This window comes from Protopterus annectens, chromosome 10.part0, assembly GCF_019279795.1.
Source record: "Protopterus annectens isolate FY-2018-M chromosome 10.part0, PAN1.0, whole genome shotgun sequence".
Lineage (NCBI taxonomy): Eukaryota > Metazoa > Chordata > Ceratodontiformes > Protopteridae > Protopterus > Protopterus annectens.
In genome coordinates this window covers 701,464,128-701,482,189 of record NC_056744.1, presented here as the reverse complement: position 1 = coordinate 701,482,189, position 18,062 = coordinate 701,464,128, and the positions used below count along the sequence as shown (strand labels likewise).

At 36.5% G+C, this 18,062-nt stretch overlaps 1 protein-coding gene across 1 annotated transcript in view; it reads left to right on the top strand.

The window, feature by feature from the left end:
• LOC122813286 (E3 ubiquitin-protein ligase RNF170-like) overlaps positions 1 to 18,062 on the top strand; it is a 228,162-nt gene that overhangs the window by 14,143 nt on the left and 195,957 nt on the right. The window contains exon 3 of the mRNA XM_044085533.1: positions 10,782 to 10,890. Coding sequence (XP_043941468.1) covers positions 10,782 to 10,890 — 109 coding nt within the window. The remainder of the gene's footprint in view (positions 1 to 10,781; positions 10,891 to 18,062) is intronic.

Genomic DNA, 18,062 nt, shown 5'->3' with positions numbered 1-18,062 from the left:
AATAAAGCAGATACAATAAAAAAAACACTTTAAATGCACAGAAAAGGATACATATTGTTATATATCTCAGATCAGAGTTGTAGTCAACGCCCCTAGTAATAAAGTATGAAGAAACACAAATACAGTAAAAGCAAATGAATAAAGTGCAATTTTTTTATATATACAAAACAGCAGAAAACTAACAAACTGATTTAAACAAGTTACCTAATTAACCAAAAAAAGCTCAAAACTGAGCCCTGTTCCAGCAGTCTTCAATCAGACTAGTTCTAACTGCACACTCCTATGTGTGTATTGGCATTTCTGTAGTTGCTATGATACGTAAAAACTGATTTGCTGACTTATTTTTCTTCAGTGTCTGAACAGAAATGTCATGCCATTGTCATCTGAGAAAAAATATTAATAACTGAGAGCATGGAGGTTGACGAGGTCTTATTATGGTGGACCCTTCTATGAGTACTGCTTACTAATTTATCTAATTTATGACAGTTAAGATTCAGATTAAATTTAGATTACATTCAGATTAAGAGTCAGTACTTTTGTAGTCAAAATTAGTCATGAAACCTAAATATTTGGAGTTTATTTTTTCTGCAAGCATTAGTCTATTTTACTGACTTTTATTTTATTTCTATGTGTTTGCCAGTCTATGTATATTATAATCTTTATTTGCACTATTTTCATTCATTATTCAAATATAGTTCACTTATCAACTGTTAAGTTCCTATGGATGGCGTTTATTTATTTTATGTATGCACTGTTTTTTAAATGAGAAGATTGTAGCCATTTAAATTGTTGGTGTACAAGATGGGTGACACACATCTTCTGTTAGACTGCTTAGGTCTACTACTAGCAAAGAGATGTTAATTGGTATGTTTACATTTTGCTTGATTAAGAGCAGCCAGGTAATTGGGGGTCTCTGACCTTAAACTCAGAGTGGTAACTGTAATACCATGCCAGGATGAAAGCTTTAGGAAAGTGGAGAATTCTGCCTGCCTTCTCCAGGAATTGCATGAATGTGTGTGTGTGTGTGTGTGTGCGTGTGTGTGTGTGTGTGTGTGTGTGTGTGTGTGTGTGTGTGTGCGTGTGTGTGTGTGTGTGTGTGTGTCTGTGCTGCATAGCTCAGCGATGTGTGTGTGTGTGTGTGTGTGTGTGTGTGTGTGTGTGTGTGTGTGTGTGTATAAAGGAGCAGTGGAAAACACTAGCTCACAGAAAGATTCATGAGACAGAGGACTGTGAGTGCTTGGCCAACTACTTAACTCCTTAAGTGGTTTGTGCTCAGTCCAGTCTGCTTGTGGATGTTGGAAACCTATACCTAGAGTAGCAGTGCATATCCTATTTATACCTTCAAGGCCAAATTGTATTTTGTGAATTCTTTACTTAAATATACTTATGTGTACTTTCTTGCTATTACTTCACTGTTGATTGGTATAAGTGGGATTCAAGCCCCATGATGTCAATAATTTTGATGTAACAGTTGGTAGAATTCTTCCATGTGGAGGTCAAATTGGGAGCAGTAGTGTCATTCCCCATATCACACTGGTGGCAGTGGTGCTGCTATCACACTGTTACAATGCATACAGTAGAAAGAAAAAGAAAAAAAAAGAACAAAGTGAAGACTTGACAGTGCAATTCTGTTAAGCATCAAGATGAAAGAACAGCACATCATATCCAACAAAATTCCATTTGTTTGGGGGCGTATAAAATGAACTTAGCCACAACAGCTAAATACTTCATTTATAATGAGTGGTGATCTGTTAACTTTTAAGATTTGCCATACGTTTTGTATGGTAGCTGGCATTGCTAAATATTTGTAGTTGCTTTTGATAATTTCAGTCTCTTTGCTTTCTGTCTGATTGTCTGCATATGTTAGAGAAAAGCAGAAGTAGACTGAAGTTTGTCTCATCAAGTAGTTTTTTTTGCAGGTTACTTAATGATTCACTGGATCATTCAATATTTTCCATTAAGGAGATGGTTGGGTTCTTACAGTAGCCATTACTCAACCAATCTAATACTTTGGGAAAGAACAGGGTGGGACATAAATGTTCAGAAGTATAGAGTTGCTTGCATTTGAAGCTTCAAGAACATTTCCTTTGTTCTCAACACAAATGATCCTATTATGCTCTGTGAAAGCAAGCAGCTCTGAAATTTATGTTCGACATTGGAAGCAAAGTGTCTACCAAAATGCACTCTTGAAGTTAGTTAGAAAGCTCTATGTTACTGCAAAATTTGGAATTCAACAACAATCATGAAAATTGATTGTTTAAGCAGAGATCAGTCAGGCATGTTTTAGCCATTTCATCCTCATTAATTATATCTAATAGCATTCTTTAGAGTTAAAAATCTCATATTGCTCTAACAAATTACTTACATTAGGTCTGATACTTGCATTTTGGCTTTCTATGATGGAGCATTAGATGTGGACTTTTTTGTCCTATCTGGCTGGATAATGTTCTGGCTGAGGGACAAAAGACGCAAGCAAATGAGTGTTTTATTTTACTGGGAAAAGTCCTTTTAATAGTGATTCAAGGAGTGCTAGTTCTTTCATGCTGAAAAAATCAGATATTTATGTGTTCCATCTCCACACTAGGTGCTGTATTCATGTTTCAGTATTGTTATTGTGGCAACATTGGGGGTGCTGCATTTCTGAAGAGCCATCCTTCAGCTGAGACATTAAACCAAGGTCTCATCTGTCTTATCTCCCTGAGCTAGCAATAACTCTAATAGGAGTAAAAGATTCCAGAACATTTATTGAAAAGAATAAGGATATTTTTTAATGTATTCATAAATAAATTTTATATATATATATATATATATATATATATATATATATATATATATATATATATGTGTGTGTATATATATATATATATATATATATATATATATATATATATATGCATATATAAAAACACAGTATTTGCCTCAGATATTTTCATGCTTAAAAAAATCTGCATGTTTTCTTTTATATGCCTTTTTGTATATTTACAGCTTTCTTTTTTCAGTTTTTGAATCTTTTTCCATAACCAAAACCTTGTCTTCTTTTTAACATAATTTATTACCTGTTGTTTGTTATACAGTGCTTCAAGACATCTCAGTGTCCAAAATAAACCATATGCATGAAAACAAAATTATATGTTTATAAAATAATTTTCATATCTTTTATCATATAACCCCATATAATATCATATCTGTTTTAAGTTCTTCAAAAGCATCCATCATAAATATTTTGCCAATCCTCATGCCACACACACACACTATATATATATATATATATATATATATATATATATATATATATATGGGTCCATGTCATTTGATCGACAGTTCATTTGATCGACAGTTCATTTGATCGACAAGCATTTGCCCCCTTCCCCAATGTTGTGCGACCCTGGAGTTGATATATATAGTTAGGGGGAATGTGGGGGGCACAGCCCACCACATTGGGGGGTGTGGGGGGCAAAGCCCCCCACCTAAAATGCTTGTCAATCAAATGAACTGTCGATCAAATGACATGGACCCATATATATATATATATATATATATATATATATATATATATATATATATATATATATATACTTTCATTGTGTTTTGCTGTGTCTCAAATTATCAGATCACAAATCATCTGAAACAGTTTCACCAAAACCTAATTTAGCATTGCAACTCCTCATCAAATTGCATAGGGAAAACAGACATATCCCCATTCAGGCCTCATGGCAGTCATTGAATGGGATTTTTGCTTTTACCTGAACAGGCTTTCCTGAAGTTTTTCACTGATTTGTAAGCTGATAATATGCAGCTGGACAAATCAAGATATTTTCATACATCTCTCTCTATATATGTTTTATATATCGTTATCTATCTACTTATTACATAGGAGACCAAAATGCCATTAATTCAAAATTTACTTGATCAAGGCGAGTACATGGAATCCTCATTTTAACAAACTTTCACATCATCAAAAATATAATCCAGGAAAGAAACCAGTTGGCCAATAGTACAAAATGAACAGACCAACGCATGTCAAACCCACCCAAGTGGGGAGCTTCAACCACCACATCTCCCAATGTGGGGCTGTTCACCCACATCCCCCTAACTAAATATACCAACTCCGAGATTGTACTATAGTGGGGAAAAGGGCAAATGTCACCTAGTTAGCCAACTGGTGATATGAAAGTTAATTAAAGTGAGGATTTGGCATACTTGTCTCCATCAAGTAAGTTTCAATTTAATGGCATTTTGTTGTACTCAGGTAGACCCATATATATATATATATATATATATATATATATATATATATAGGCCAAATTCTAAATTTCGAATTTTCAAATTTGTTGTGGTCGAGATCATAAGAACTAAGTTTTGAAACTTCAAAATTTAAATAATAGAAAAAAATAAAAACAAAAAGTCTTGTTTTACATTTTTGCAGGGCAGGAAGCCCCCTTGCACCCCCCCCCCCACATCAATATACCAACTCCAAGATTGCGCTATAACAAGGAAAATGGTAAATATACCATTCCACGCTGTATGACGATCTCCATTAAAATGGTTTGAAGTTTCAAAACTTCAATCTTATGGTCTCATCCACAACAAATTCAACATTTTGAAAGTCGGAAATTTAGAAGTAGACCTATATATATATATATATATATATATATATATATATATATATATATATATATATATATATATATATATGTCCATTGTCATAAGAAAGTCCCTCCATATTGCACAGCTGATAAACACATGGACTGTACCTAGATCTATGGATGCACCCCCTTTGCTTCACCTTCATTGGGCCAGTCATTCAATTTAATGACCTTTTGGGATGTATCTGTCCACACATATGCAACAACTCAAATATCCACACAGATACATTGCTAAAAAGGATAACAGACCTAAACAATAGGTCCTACATGGACAAAACTCTGTCTCTACCCCACATAAGAGGTGATTTGTGTCTGGCATACAAGGCATCATATGAACCAATACTAATGGATTTACTGCATATCAGCAAGTCAAATGGCATCAGAAATACTTGGTCTAGGAATCCAAACCTCTTTTATAACATCAACAGAATGTTTTGGAATGATAGGTATAACTCAGAGAGGATACTGCTTCTCTGGAGCAGACTCCCCATCCATATAAAGCAAAGCTCATCCTGTCCTTATTTAAGAACACCTTCAATCTATGGATGGGAAGCAAATATTTACTCTAGGACTGTCCCTGTGCTAATAATGGTCAGAGGCAACTCCTAAATGATTTATCCCATGAATGGGTCCCCTCAAATTATCTGTGGTATGATCTCAGTTATTTTCACTAAGGATAATATATAATTATTGACCATGGCATGTGTGTGGCTAATCTAAAACCAAATGGGACACATTACCTCAAGCACCAAAAGAGAAATTGTTTAGGCTTAAAATGGCCCACATGGGCTGCTAGCCTAGTCCTTACCTATGAACCTATATATGGTTTATTTTATAAACTTTGTTGACACGATATGCATGCTGGACATAAGTATTCCTGCAGGGGCAACCTGGAAGCATTGTGTATTTAAGTGACTTACACTGATTATACAGTAGGCAAATGAAGATGGAAGGAATCAAACCCTGCAGCGTCGGTTTTAGCAAGCAGCTTATTAACAGCTTAAAACTTTAGACATTTGTACTAACTGCCAGGCATTCCACATAAATGCATATATAAAAGTATGCATATATATGCATACACATATAACAAGTTAATTTATGAAGGCGGAAAGAAGGAATTTAAGGAGTGACTTCTACTTTTTGCAGGAGAAGCTTATTCCTCAGTCTTGAAAGGTAGTATTCGAAGTACTTGTCAACTTATATTTTGTGATACTGTTAGCTAGTTTTAATTTTAGATTCCCCAGGTTTTCAATAACTTTCAGATCAATGCATGGCTCTCAACTCTACCTATTTTGGGGGTATGCACCGATTTTCAGGTTTGATTTATCTCTCCATATGATGTACCTATTTTCAGGCTTGATTTACCCAGGATACTAGACTACATGAGGAAAATACCAGTGGTACCAATAGTTTAAAGAAAGAGGGCACAGATGTAACATCTCCCCTTTTCAGAAGAAAAAATAAATGACTTTCTGAGGTTCATTTTTGCAATATCATTTGTGAGGGTTACGGATTTTACACTATGTCTTTGATAATGCATGTTACACTTTCCAGTTGCTATTTTCCATAGGAAATCACTGCCGATCTGCACTTAGACACATTGGCAGTAATTCCTGTCTTTTTGGAGATTTCTCCTTCTTTGTATTTGTGCAACAATGGAGTTGATATGTATGTATATATATATATATATATATATATATATATATATATATATATATATATATATGTGTGTATGTGTGTGTGTGTGTGTGTGTGTGTGTGTGTATATGTATATGTATATATATATATATATATATATATATATGTGTGTATGTGTATATATATATATATATATATATATATATGTGTGTGTGTGTGTGTGTGTGTGTGTATGTTTGTGTATATATATATATATATATATATATATATATATATATATATATATATATATATATATATATATATACGTTCAAGAGGTGTGCAGAACTCACCCCTCACAAGGGTAGTACAGGAGGATTGCCCCTTGCCAAAAACACTTGCATTTCTTGGGTTTGATTTCTTAAGTGTTTAGAGATTTAAAACCTTGAGTATATGAAACCTGATGATTCACACACATACACACACACACACACACACACACACACACACACACACACACACACACACACACACTCCCTTCATTGCCTGCTACAAATAAAAGTTACATTTATAGCATGCTACAAATTGTATCCTAAGCTACTGAAAGGAAGACTCCCACACACTTCAAAATACTAATTTGCTTTGACTTATAGAGTACACAATGGTTTACCTTAAGACTTTTCATTGTGCAGTTTGTTTGGGAAATAAAGTTCATAACATTAATCCTTTACTCTGCTAATTAATATTTAGGCTTTTCTATTTATAGTGTAATTCCCACAATGTTCTTGTTAACAACCTGAATTTAAGACAGATTTGATATCAATATACACTCTGAGGGTTGGTGGGCATTGCCTTAGGTTCATATTTATATACAAGGCTAACAACTACCATGGCCTTTATAAGCCTAGCCATGCACTCTAACAAAATTGTGTTCCTATGTTTCACAGGCATTTATTAGGACAGGGTATGTTAGTTAGGACGTTTATAGAGCTTATGGGAGGGTATATTACTTTAGACATTACTGTATGGCTCTGACTATCAGAGACATAGGGGCCAGACTCGTGATGAATTTTTGGTTTCCCACCCATTGATCAAGGTTATGCTTAAATAGGGTTAGGGGTGGACTCAACTTCACTTGGATGGGGAGACTGTCCCAGCCTTTACCTCTAAAGATTAAATGAAAGATAGAAGCAGACCCAGCATGGAGCCCTAAGGTACCCCACTAGCAACTGGTCTCTTAGCAGAGATGGTATCACTGATCCTGACTTTCTGAGTCCTGTCTTTGAGCCAGCTGGCAATCAAGTGAGTTATATAGGGATTTATGCCCAGTTTGGTGAGTTTGCCAGCTATACCTGAGTCGGGTATTGTATCAAACACCTTAGCTAGGTCCAGATAGTTAGTATGCACCATTAGTACATGCTAACCCCTATTTTCTTTATGTATTAGCTGTTTTGTTCTCTTACTTTACATAGTGTCACTATAAGATATTAGACTTTCAGTTCACTGCCATACTTGTCCATTACTAACCGTTTTTCCATACTCCCTGAGTGCTATTCATTTCTCCTGATGGTAGAAACTTTAGCTCAGGAGGCGAATGGCTGTTCAGTGTATTATAATTCTATGAAGACTTTCATACCACCCTCAGTGATAGAACTCATACTATGTAAGGGGTATGGGCCTCACATCTCTCTTCTTATACTTATGTATTCATTATTTTACAAACTTGCATGCTTGTTGTTACATGTCTCACATGTCAGGATATGTAAAATAATAGCATAATATTTATTTATTTTACATTTGTTTATTGGGTAAGTCCAACTTGGAACTAAGCCAATTTTCAGCAGAGGCTCAGGGAGAAACTCTCCAGACACATGTCTTTGAAATGTGGGAGGAAACCCACACAAAGGCAGGGAGGACATGCAGACTCTGCACAGAAGGCATTTCAGCCAAGAATAGAACCAGAGAACCTCTTGCTATGAGGTGACAATGCTACCGCTGAACCACTACACCATCCTAGCAATTTCTTTAAGATAGCTAAGGGTAATGGTAGCAGTGTGTTATGTCATAACATTGGTCAGACTGGAGTAAGGTGCAACGGTCTTAAGACCTCTGTAGATGAACACCTCTTCATTCAGTTATACCTATCTGTAATCATGATTTTCAGTTACAGATATGACAATGTTCTTTCATGTTGTTACATTATTTCAATCTGTTATATTTGCATTTGTTCATTACATAGCCGAAACATTCCATAGGTCAAGCCACATTCTCAGTTAACAAATAATAGAAGAAAAATAAATACAATATTTTGAAACAACTAAGCTAGCTTTCCCAATTAGTTTGTTTTGCTGGTTTGCTTTACATAAAACTGTATTACCTCCACAGGAGCAGTTTTGATTTTTCCCCATAATTTCTTCAATCGCTTGATTTCTAATGTTTTTCTAATGCCTCTTCTGGGGCATTTCCTAGTATAGTAAAATCACACAACTTAAAACCTCTCTCCAGTTTACCAATGATTCTACCTCAGACTGAAATATTTTATTCATGACACTGTCACACTGGTAAAATATTAGTTGCATAGGTACAGTGCTTGGTTTGCTGGTTCTCTTCCTGAATCAAGTGTCTTCTATATGGTGTTTGTTTGTCCTTCTTGTGACTTAAAACAAAATTACTTTATATGAATGTCTAGGAAAAGTGAATGAAATCTTAATTCCCTGAATTCCCTGATTATTGTACTCCACCTACACAAATAAAAAAAAAATTAAAAAAAATAAGTCTCATTTTAATTTTTTTAAATGAGTTCAGTCAAATTTTTATAACAGCAGTTTCTAGATCCTGGCTCACATACTGGTACACAGTTAGCATTAATGCCTCATATTACTTGTCTCTCTAGTAGAGTTCCTTCTGTGCAAGGTCTGCATGTTCTTTCTTTGTCTTTACCAGATTTTGTTAGGTGTTCTAGTTTCTTCTCACATCACAAAGATATGCTGTATGTGATTTAGTGATCCTTCAAACTGCCAATAAATGTGTGTGTGTGTTTGTGTGTCTGTGTGTAAACACATGCGTGCGCACTTGTGTGGGTGTGTGTGTATGTGTATGTGAAGTCACTCAGCAAACTTAGGATGTTTGTTTCACAGTCATGGCTTCATCCTTCTGTACCACAGAAATCTGGCCAGAATTTTAATGACATACATTTTGTTGCAGAATTTCATGTTTTGAAACTGAAGAATTAAAAGAAGCAAAACATATCACAAGTAATATATATAACCTTATTAATTGAGATAAACATTAGGATGTCATTGCTTCTGTAAAAGCAAAATCAGATGATCAAATGCATCTGTACATTTGACTTCTGCCCACTGAAATTCTGAAGAAAACAAAATCATATACACTTGGCAGCTACTTAGCCATTTTTCAGTTGAAATCTATCATCTCCCTGCATTTCTCCACCACAGGAATTCATAGATGTTTTAATCATTTTAATGTGAAAAAGCACACCAGGGGATGGGGTGTGCATTTATGCAAATTTCACAGAGCCAGAAAAGCTGAAAAATAATTATCCTTTGTATTATACCTAACACAGAGGATTATAATTGGGCCTCTGATCAGAGCCATATTATTATGTGTTCAAGAAACAGATAAAAAATTCACCTCAAGAATGAAGCGTGAGAGGTGAATGTTGGCATCCATGTTGAGAGTCATAATAAAGTGTTATGATAAATGAAACTCAATCATAACCGCTTGTAATCCATGGACATTTATCTGCTCCATGTATTACTGGTATCAGAAAAAAAAAAGTGTTTTGCTGGCTTTCAAAGACAGTAAAGCACTTAGTGAACACTGTCAAACAGACAGCAACATATATCATAAATCAGGGCAAGATTACAGACTTATCCAGCAGGCAGAAACAAACCTGTTTTAACTTCAGTCTCTCTTGTGTGATGACTGCCACTTTCAATTCTTAGCACCTATGTGGGAATCGATCTTAACAGCAATTGTGGGGGTGCTTAATAATTGTTAAGACTGGGTCTTTTTCTAATTTTGAAGTGTAATCATGCTGCTCCAAGCACTACATAATCTTTTTGAGTGTGCAATAAAATCTGTTAAATTCACCCTGCTTTATGTATTATTGCTAAGTCCGTTACTCATTTCCCTTTCTGTAATAATCACCATAAGTCTATATGATAAATGACTTGGTTTCTAATTGGTTTCAAATTAACACAAAGTGAGTTTATGATTTTCATGTTTTCCTATGTATGCCAAACCACAAAGCAATCAGTAAACATGCACATCAGGCAAGACAGTTATTTGGATGTAACTATTGTTAAGTTTGTCTGAACTGTTTTAAGCTGACAAAAAAATCTGTCTATATTTACTAATTTGATTTAGTCAATATGGCTTTAAGTCTAGGATGACGTATATAAGAAGAATTAATCTTGACAGCAAGTTTAGAGAAAACATTTTTTTACAGATATGGTATTTGTCAAACTTTTTCATGTATTCTGTTTTTTTTTCCAGGACTCAAGAAATCACATCAAATGTCACTTCCACAATAACTCACAATGTCCTGTTTGCCTCCAAACAGCCATCTGTCCTGTAGAAACTAATTGTGGACACTTATTCTGCAGTATGTATAAACATAATGTTTCTGCACTCTATGTTAAATATCAATTAACTATTTGTTAGCATAGCCTAGAATCATATTAACTATAGTGTCACACTGCCTTATGGATATGTTATTCCTCAGCACTTAGATGAAAACACCAACAGTCTTATTGTAAATTCCAGTGGCAGTGACTGCTGTTTAAAATGCCATATTGTAGCCTCAAGAATTTTAAACAAATCCATATATAGTTTAGAAAACTGCAGGAACTCAAAATTAAGTTATATTTGTGTGCATCATCCAGTTATCAATAATTCAGACTGGAAAATATATCCTTAGTTGATTGCATAACCTTTTGCAGCACAAATCTCTGAAGTAGTCCAGTTGGATATTTGCAGCAATATTTAATCATTTCAATAGTATAATGTATTGTTTATTGACAGAATGCATTGTTTTACTATCATGCATGTGCCCAGCAAACATACTTTATAGTTGGCATATGGTTGCAAATGTGAATCGGTAGTTCCCGTGAAATATATGTTCTTTATATCCTAGAATAGTTTCAGGTTTAGATTGAAGTTGGATGGGTGTTAAGAGCAGTTGCAGGCAGAATTACTAGAATGTTATCTAGGTCCAGTAGACCCCAAATTTCTAGGTGGAATGTGTAAATGCAGTAGCTTGTCAACAGGTCCCCCATAGGAGAGAACAGGCAGCACTTCTCTCTGTACCTCTGCTACCTTGGATGGACAGGACCACTATCTAAACCTGGGTTGGTTAGGCCAAACTCAGAGCTCCATCCTTCTAAAACACGGGGACAGCAGATATTGATGCTTTTGTTGATGAAAGAGGCTTGGACAGCTCATTTTGAAAGGCGTGAACTACATTATTTAGTAAAAGATATTCTAGAGGGGGAAAAGTGCCAGTGTAGCTAACTGCAATGGACAACAGAAACTATTTACTATTGTGTACTTTAGTAGCAACTACTAAGCCATCTGAAAAGTCATTCAAAGAAATGGCAGAAATCTCAAAGAAACATTTTAACTTCAATAATATATCAGAATATTTCTACAGACCCATTTTAATTTAAAACCATGATTATAAAGCATTTATGTCTATTCTATCTAAAAGAATGACAAAGGTGTTGCCAAAATTGATAGATATGGATCAGTGTGGTTTTGTGAAGGGAAGGTAAACATTTGACAACATTAACAGAACAACGATGATCCAGAGGGAAGCAGAATGTTAAGAAAATACCACTGTTGTTGGTGGGTCTTAATGCAAAGAAAGCATTTGACAGAATAAGCTGGGGTTTTTATGAGTAGAGCAATGGAAACATTTGCATTCATTGATACAATATTACATTTAATTGGGGTGATATATGAAGAACATATGATATATGAAGAACTGAAGACAAAAATTAAAGTGGAAGGGTTCCTCTCTAATAAGCTGTGTTTGAACAGATGAACCAGGCAGGGGTGTACTCCTTCCTCTTTGTTATTTGCTTTACATTTAGAGCCATTGGCAAAGAAAATAAATGACTGAGAAATGCAAGGATATAATTGGTATGGTAATCAAGAAAAGTTGGCTTCATTTGTACGTGATATTATTTTGTACCTGATGAATCCAGAAAATGACATCTCAGTGCTGTGGAACATTTTGAGACAGTTTTACGTATTTTTCAGGATATGAAATTAATGAAGAAAAACATAGGCTATAGCCATAAATTATGTTCCCACACATTAATTGGTTCAGCAGTACCCCGATTTATAGGGAACATGATAAGATGAAGTATTTTGGAGTATGGTTTATAAAGGTTTCTGTTATCACAGCTAAGGATGCGAGGGAGGAGACTAACCAAAAGATAATACAAAAACTGAGAAACTGGAAGCTCTTCTTTATGGATATGAACAGTAAGATACAAGCAGTGAATTTTATATATGGGTGAGACATATTTTTATCAACCAGAGGAGAAGTTGTGGACAATAATTAATAAAGAGACGAAGGAAGTTATCTAGGAGGGGAAGAGGACAAGAGTTAAGTGGGATAAGTTGATCCTTTCAGTAGAACAAGGTAATTTAAGATTATCTAATTTGAAAGGATATTTTAGAACTAAACAGTTAAGGATGGTATACATAACACAAGTGGGAGGTTACAATTCAAAATGGAAAAGGATGTTGATGAAGAAGGGGGGAAGTTCAAGAAATAAAGAGAGAGAGTGGGGTTTTGGATGCATATCCTTAAGGAGAATAATAACAACCCTATAGAATATTATATTCATAAATTAGCAGAATGTATTCTAAGAACTAAGCCAACATGAGAATGGAGAAAGGAGATTCTGCCAATAGGGATGATTGCAAGCTGGATATAGAACATAGGCAAGAAGGGGCTGGGATTTACTGGAGAAAACTGGCAAAGAAATGAAGGTATTGTGAGAAAATGACTAGAGCTGGAAAGGTAGCAGACTGGGATGAGGCCAAAAAGACATTTGGACTGCAGGCTAGACACTGATTCCCTACAGGGGATTGATATCAGGGTATAGGAAAAGAGAAAGGGATAGGGAATCATAAGTGAGAGACCTGCTCTGGTAGGGTTTTTAGTACAATCTATAACAGAAGCTGCTGTTCAAAAAGGAATAATTACTAGGGCATAAAGATTATGAGGACAGACTTGAAAAGTAACTTATAAGGGAAGATTTGGGAGGGCATAAGTATGCAAACAATTCAAGAAGGTTTAGAATCTTTGCTTGGACATGTATGCACAGGCATTTTGTACCCATAGCAAACTTCATGGAATTTACTCCTCAGGTACATAGCAAATGTTGGAGGTATGATGGAAAAGAAAGAGATAACTGGAAATGTGTTTTGGAAGTGTAATGATTTGGCAGATGTTAAAAATTCCATGTACAGTACTCTTTCAGAAGTGCTGAGTGAGCAAATGCTTATAACTAAGGATATGATTTTTTTGAGCTGGGACACAGGATCTGAAATTTCAAGACATAATAAGGCCTTACGTTTAATTCTCCTTCATCAGTATAAGGTGTCATCAGAGTCAAACACAAATACATATGCATTTGGATTTTACTCTGATGATGCTTTATACTGATGAAGGTGAAAGCACTTAGTCATTTTAAACTTGTTTTTGTTTTTATTTTATGAGTTATAAAAGGTGCTGTTCCATATATACAAGCAGTGGGTTTATTTTTCTTTCTTATTTTTTTGTTGTGACTGGAGTTGGAGAGTGGTGCTCAGTTCTTAAGTTTAATTCTGTTGTCTGCCACAAAAAAGCAATTGCTAGAAAATAGAAATCAAAGCCCTGGATTCAACAAATTCCATGCAAGAATAAGAGTATTCTTGCATGGAGTGGTCCTTGTCCGTTTAGCACAGCAGCACGCCTTGCATATGCATGAAGGTGCGCTTCTGTACTTGCTATATGGACACAAACGATGAACGAGTGCAGGGGATGTGTCCAAGTAGTGCATGGACACTGAACATGCCCCCTGCACTTTCGAAGCTGAACTGGCATACTATTACAGATTTACTCAAATATTATGCCAGTATTTTAGTGCCCGCGGACATTGAAGTTAAATAATGATCTCGGCAACAAGAAAGCAATGCAGGGGCTGTGTGACAGGTTCTGTGACATACTCCCTGCATTGCTAAAGTGGCGTATGACACTCATGCAATCTGCTAAAGCAGGAACTGTGTGCAAATGCACACATAACAGGGGATAAATCCCCCAAAAGTGACAAAACACAAATATAGCCCTCACAAACATAGAAAGTTGATAGAGAACAGGTCATGCATTAGCATAAATTATGGAAGGGTAGAAGTCTGAAAGCAAATGTATGCCAATATTCCCTTATAGCGTGCATGTTAAAAAAGGCACACACTTAGAAAGTTGATAGATAACAGGATATGTATTAGCAGAAGTCCCTGAAGGATAGAAGCCTGAAAGCCAAATGAATGCCATTATTTCACAATTGCAGTCCTCAATGAGTTGTCAGAACACCACAAGACTCACTTATATAACATAATAATATAAAAATAATATAAACATTTTTTTACAAGCCTGAGGAATGTTTAAGTGTAGCTAAGTGGGTGTGCACATTATGGCTGTCCACTTAGCACAGCTTAAACATCCCTTAAATGATAAATGCAAATATACAGATAAAATTTCCAAGCAGAGATAGTACAGTGGTTAGAGTCCTGGATTTACATGCAGGCATTCATGGTTCAAGTACCAAGACAGGAAACTTATTTTTCTATGGGAAAGTAGTATTAAAATTATTTTTGTAAACTTAAATTATGTAGCAACAGTTTTTTGTCAACCAGTGTAGTGTAGCAGGTCCAAAAGTCAGATGTCAGTATAGAAAAGATGTGAAACCCCCATATAAACACAAGTGCCCCATACAGTGTAGTCACGCAAGAATATAATTTAATGACAGCACATAGGGGGATGTCATGGAAGGTAAACATAAAATTATAATTTGTCAGTAATGTTGAATCAATCCCACAATCCTGATACTCTATAAAATGAAATGTGAGGAATGCTAAGTAGTGCCCAGCTATACTAACCTGGTGTAAGGATTGCTTAATGTAAATGCAGTGCTCAACATCCATCCCTTTAAGCACTGCCAGCCTTAGCTAAGCGGGTTTGCCCGTCTCTTAGCTTAGCTCAACATATTCAAACTGGTCCAATGACGGCAAAGGGTGAGTATTTGGCTCTATTTAAACCTTGCAGGCAGGAATACAGCCATAAGCAGTTGTAGGTCATCCTTGCAGGCACTATGGCTGGTGTAGGAGAGGGTTCACGCTTTCAGGTGCAACGCTGGGGCATTCAGGATTCCAGGGTCATGGTTGGACTCCCAGTGAAAGACCATGAGGAGAGACTGCTGCAGGACGAGTACCAGGGCTCCCAATACAAAGTGGAGGCCTGGGACCATCTTGCACATGATCTCACCAGTGCTACTGGCATCCCTCAAACTGGTGAGCAGGTCCGGCACCATTTCACTGACTGTTCCAGAAATAGGGTCTATATCACATCAGCGAACGCTAAAAATAGCAAACTCTGATAAATCAAACTTCAAAGTCCGAAAGCTGAAAAATGTGAAGGAATGGATCAGCGAATTTTTTCCCAGGGAAAAAATTTGCTGATTCAAAAAAAAAAAAAAAGAGTATACAGTCAAAATTAAGTGGCGACTTTGCCCCCCCACACCCCCGATGTGGGGGGCTGTGCATCCACAACCCCAACTTAAATATACCAACTCCGAGATCGCACCACTGTGGAGAAAACTGCAAAATCCAGAGAACGGCCCAGCAAATTTTTTCCCTGGGAAAAAATTCATTGATCCGTTCCTTTGCTGTTTTCAGCTCTCGGACTTTGAAGTTCGATATATCAGTGTTCGCTATTTTTAGCATTCGCTGATGTGATATAGACCCCCAGAAGTGTGTAAGTATCAGTATCAATTAGTCCAGCCTGGTTATCTGATCAATAGGTATGCATAAATGTTTCTTTATCTCCTGTACAGCTGCAGATGAGAGGGCTGTGAATGTAGACACCCATGCCAGCAAGTTGCTAAGGCTACTCCAGGAGGCTGGTGAGTAAAAATTTAGCTTGCAGTATTCAGGGTAAATAAATAGAAAGGAGTAGAATGTCAACTGCCAGTAGCTTAAAATGTGTACTGTGTGTAATGAATAAATGAGTAGTTAGCAGAGTAATACTGATGTACAGGATATCTATCAATAAAAGTGCCAGTACCCTTCAATAAAACTAAAAACCCCAGACTGTTGTGTTTACTTTGGTATGTGGTGGTATGAATCTAAATGTGTACAGGTTCTGCACAGCAGCTATGGCTCTGACAGCATGAATTAATTGAGGCTCATCTGACAAAGATTCTGGAGCTGTAAATCAGCAGATCAACTATATGAAATGTTACATGCGCCAAGATCTGATCCCTGAATAGTAATTTGTAAACTAGTATACTGTATCCCCTACAGCAGTGCTTAGTGTTAACCATTGCTTTCCAGATTGTTATATGTCAAAGTATTAATACACAGTACAAGAACCATCTGCCATGCATGAATGTCAGAATTACTATGTCAGATTGTCCAACCAAGAGAGTATTAGGCAGAAAACAGTCGAGCAACAGACAGCAGTTCTTCAATAGCTCATTGTGATAAAACACAGCCTTGTTGTACCTCTATGCACAAATAGGCATGGTTTGAATCCCAGGAGTGGTAGTAAGCTATACGCATAATTTCACCCAAGAATATGTGTAGAAACAGTCAGGTAGTGTTAACAGAAATTACCTCCACAGGTCTGCCAGGTAAGGAAATGTATGTATTACTTTTAAGAAGGCTTTAGTAATACACTGTGTACAAACATTCCACTGCCCAACCCCAGGCCATAGGTAGATGTAAAGTGAGGTCATACACCTGGAGACTAATGATTAGTACAGTTGTGAACAATCGGAGCCTATACAGTCGTTAATTGATATCTCTCTCCCCCACCCTGTCTGCACCAGTAATTCGTACACATAATCAGTGGGTATGTTTTTCTCCAAAACTACTGTTGGGACATGTGTCCTATTGTTCTACAAATATTGAATCATTTGATTATTAATGTTCCCCATTCAAATACTGTCATTGGTGGCCTGTTGCTATCAAAGTAATCTGCATGCCGTTATAATGCCTACTGTTGTTCTATTTATACATGTGTTCTGTTTGCTATGCAACTATTTCAAATCTGTTGGTTTGGATTAAAAGGAATACCCATGCATGCTGTTAAAACTAATTTTGAAATGTTTTGTTCATGACTAACCAACATATTTTGTAAAACCTCAACACCATAGCATATCAGGGAAGGCAGATCCTGGCGAATCCACCTGTCCCGCCTCATCTGGCCATGGCACCAGGCACCAGCATGTCTGCGACCCAACCCGGGACCTCATCGCCCATTGGTCCTGCACCACCTTCAGGTGGAACCATCTCAGGGAATGGGGCCCATCACCCCCTGGGGGTGGGCGTGGAGAGGAAACTGTCACCCATAGCCAGGTCTGGGGTTTGGTGCATAGTGCCATCCAAAAGGAGTTTGGGGGACAGCTGCACCAGATTGAGGGCTGCCTGGTGCATCTTGAGGGTTAGCCTGCCCCTCCTGTCTAGCCCCCAGCACAGCCACCTTTGGGGCCATGAAGGTGC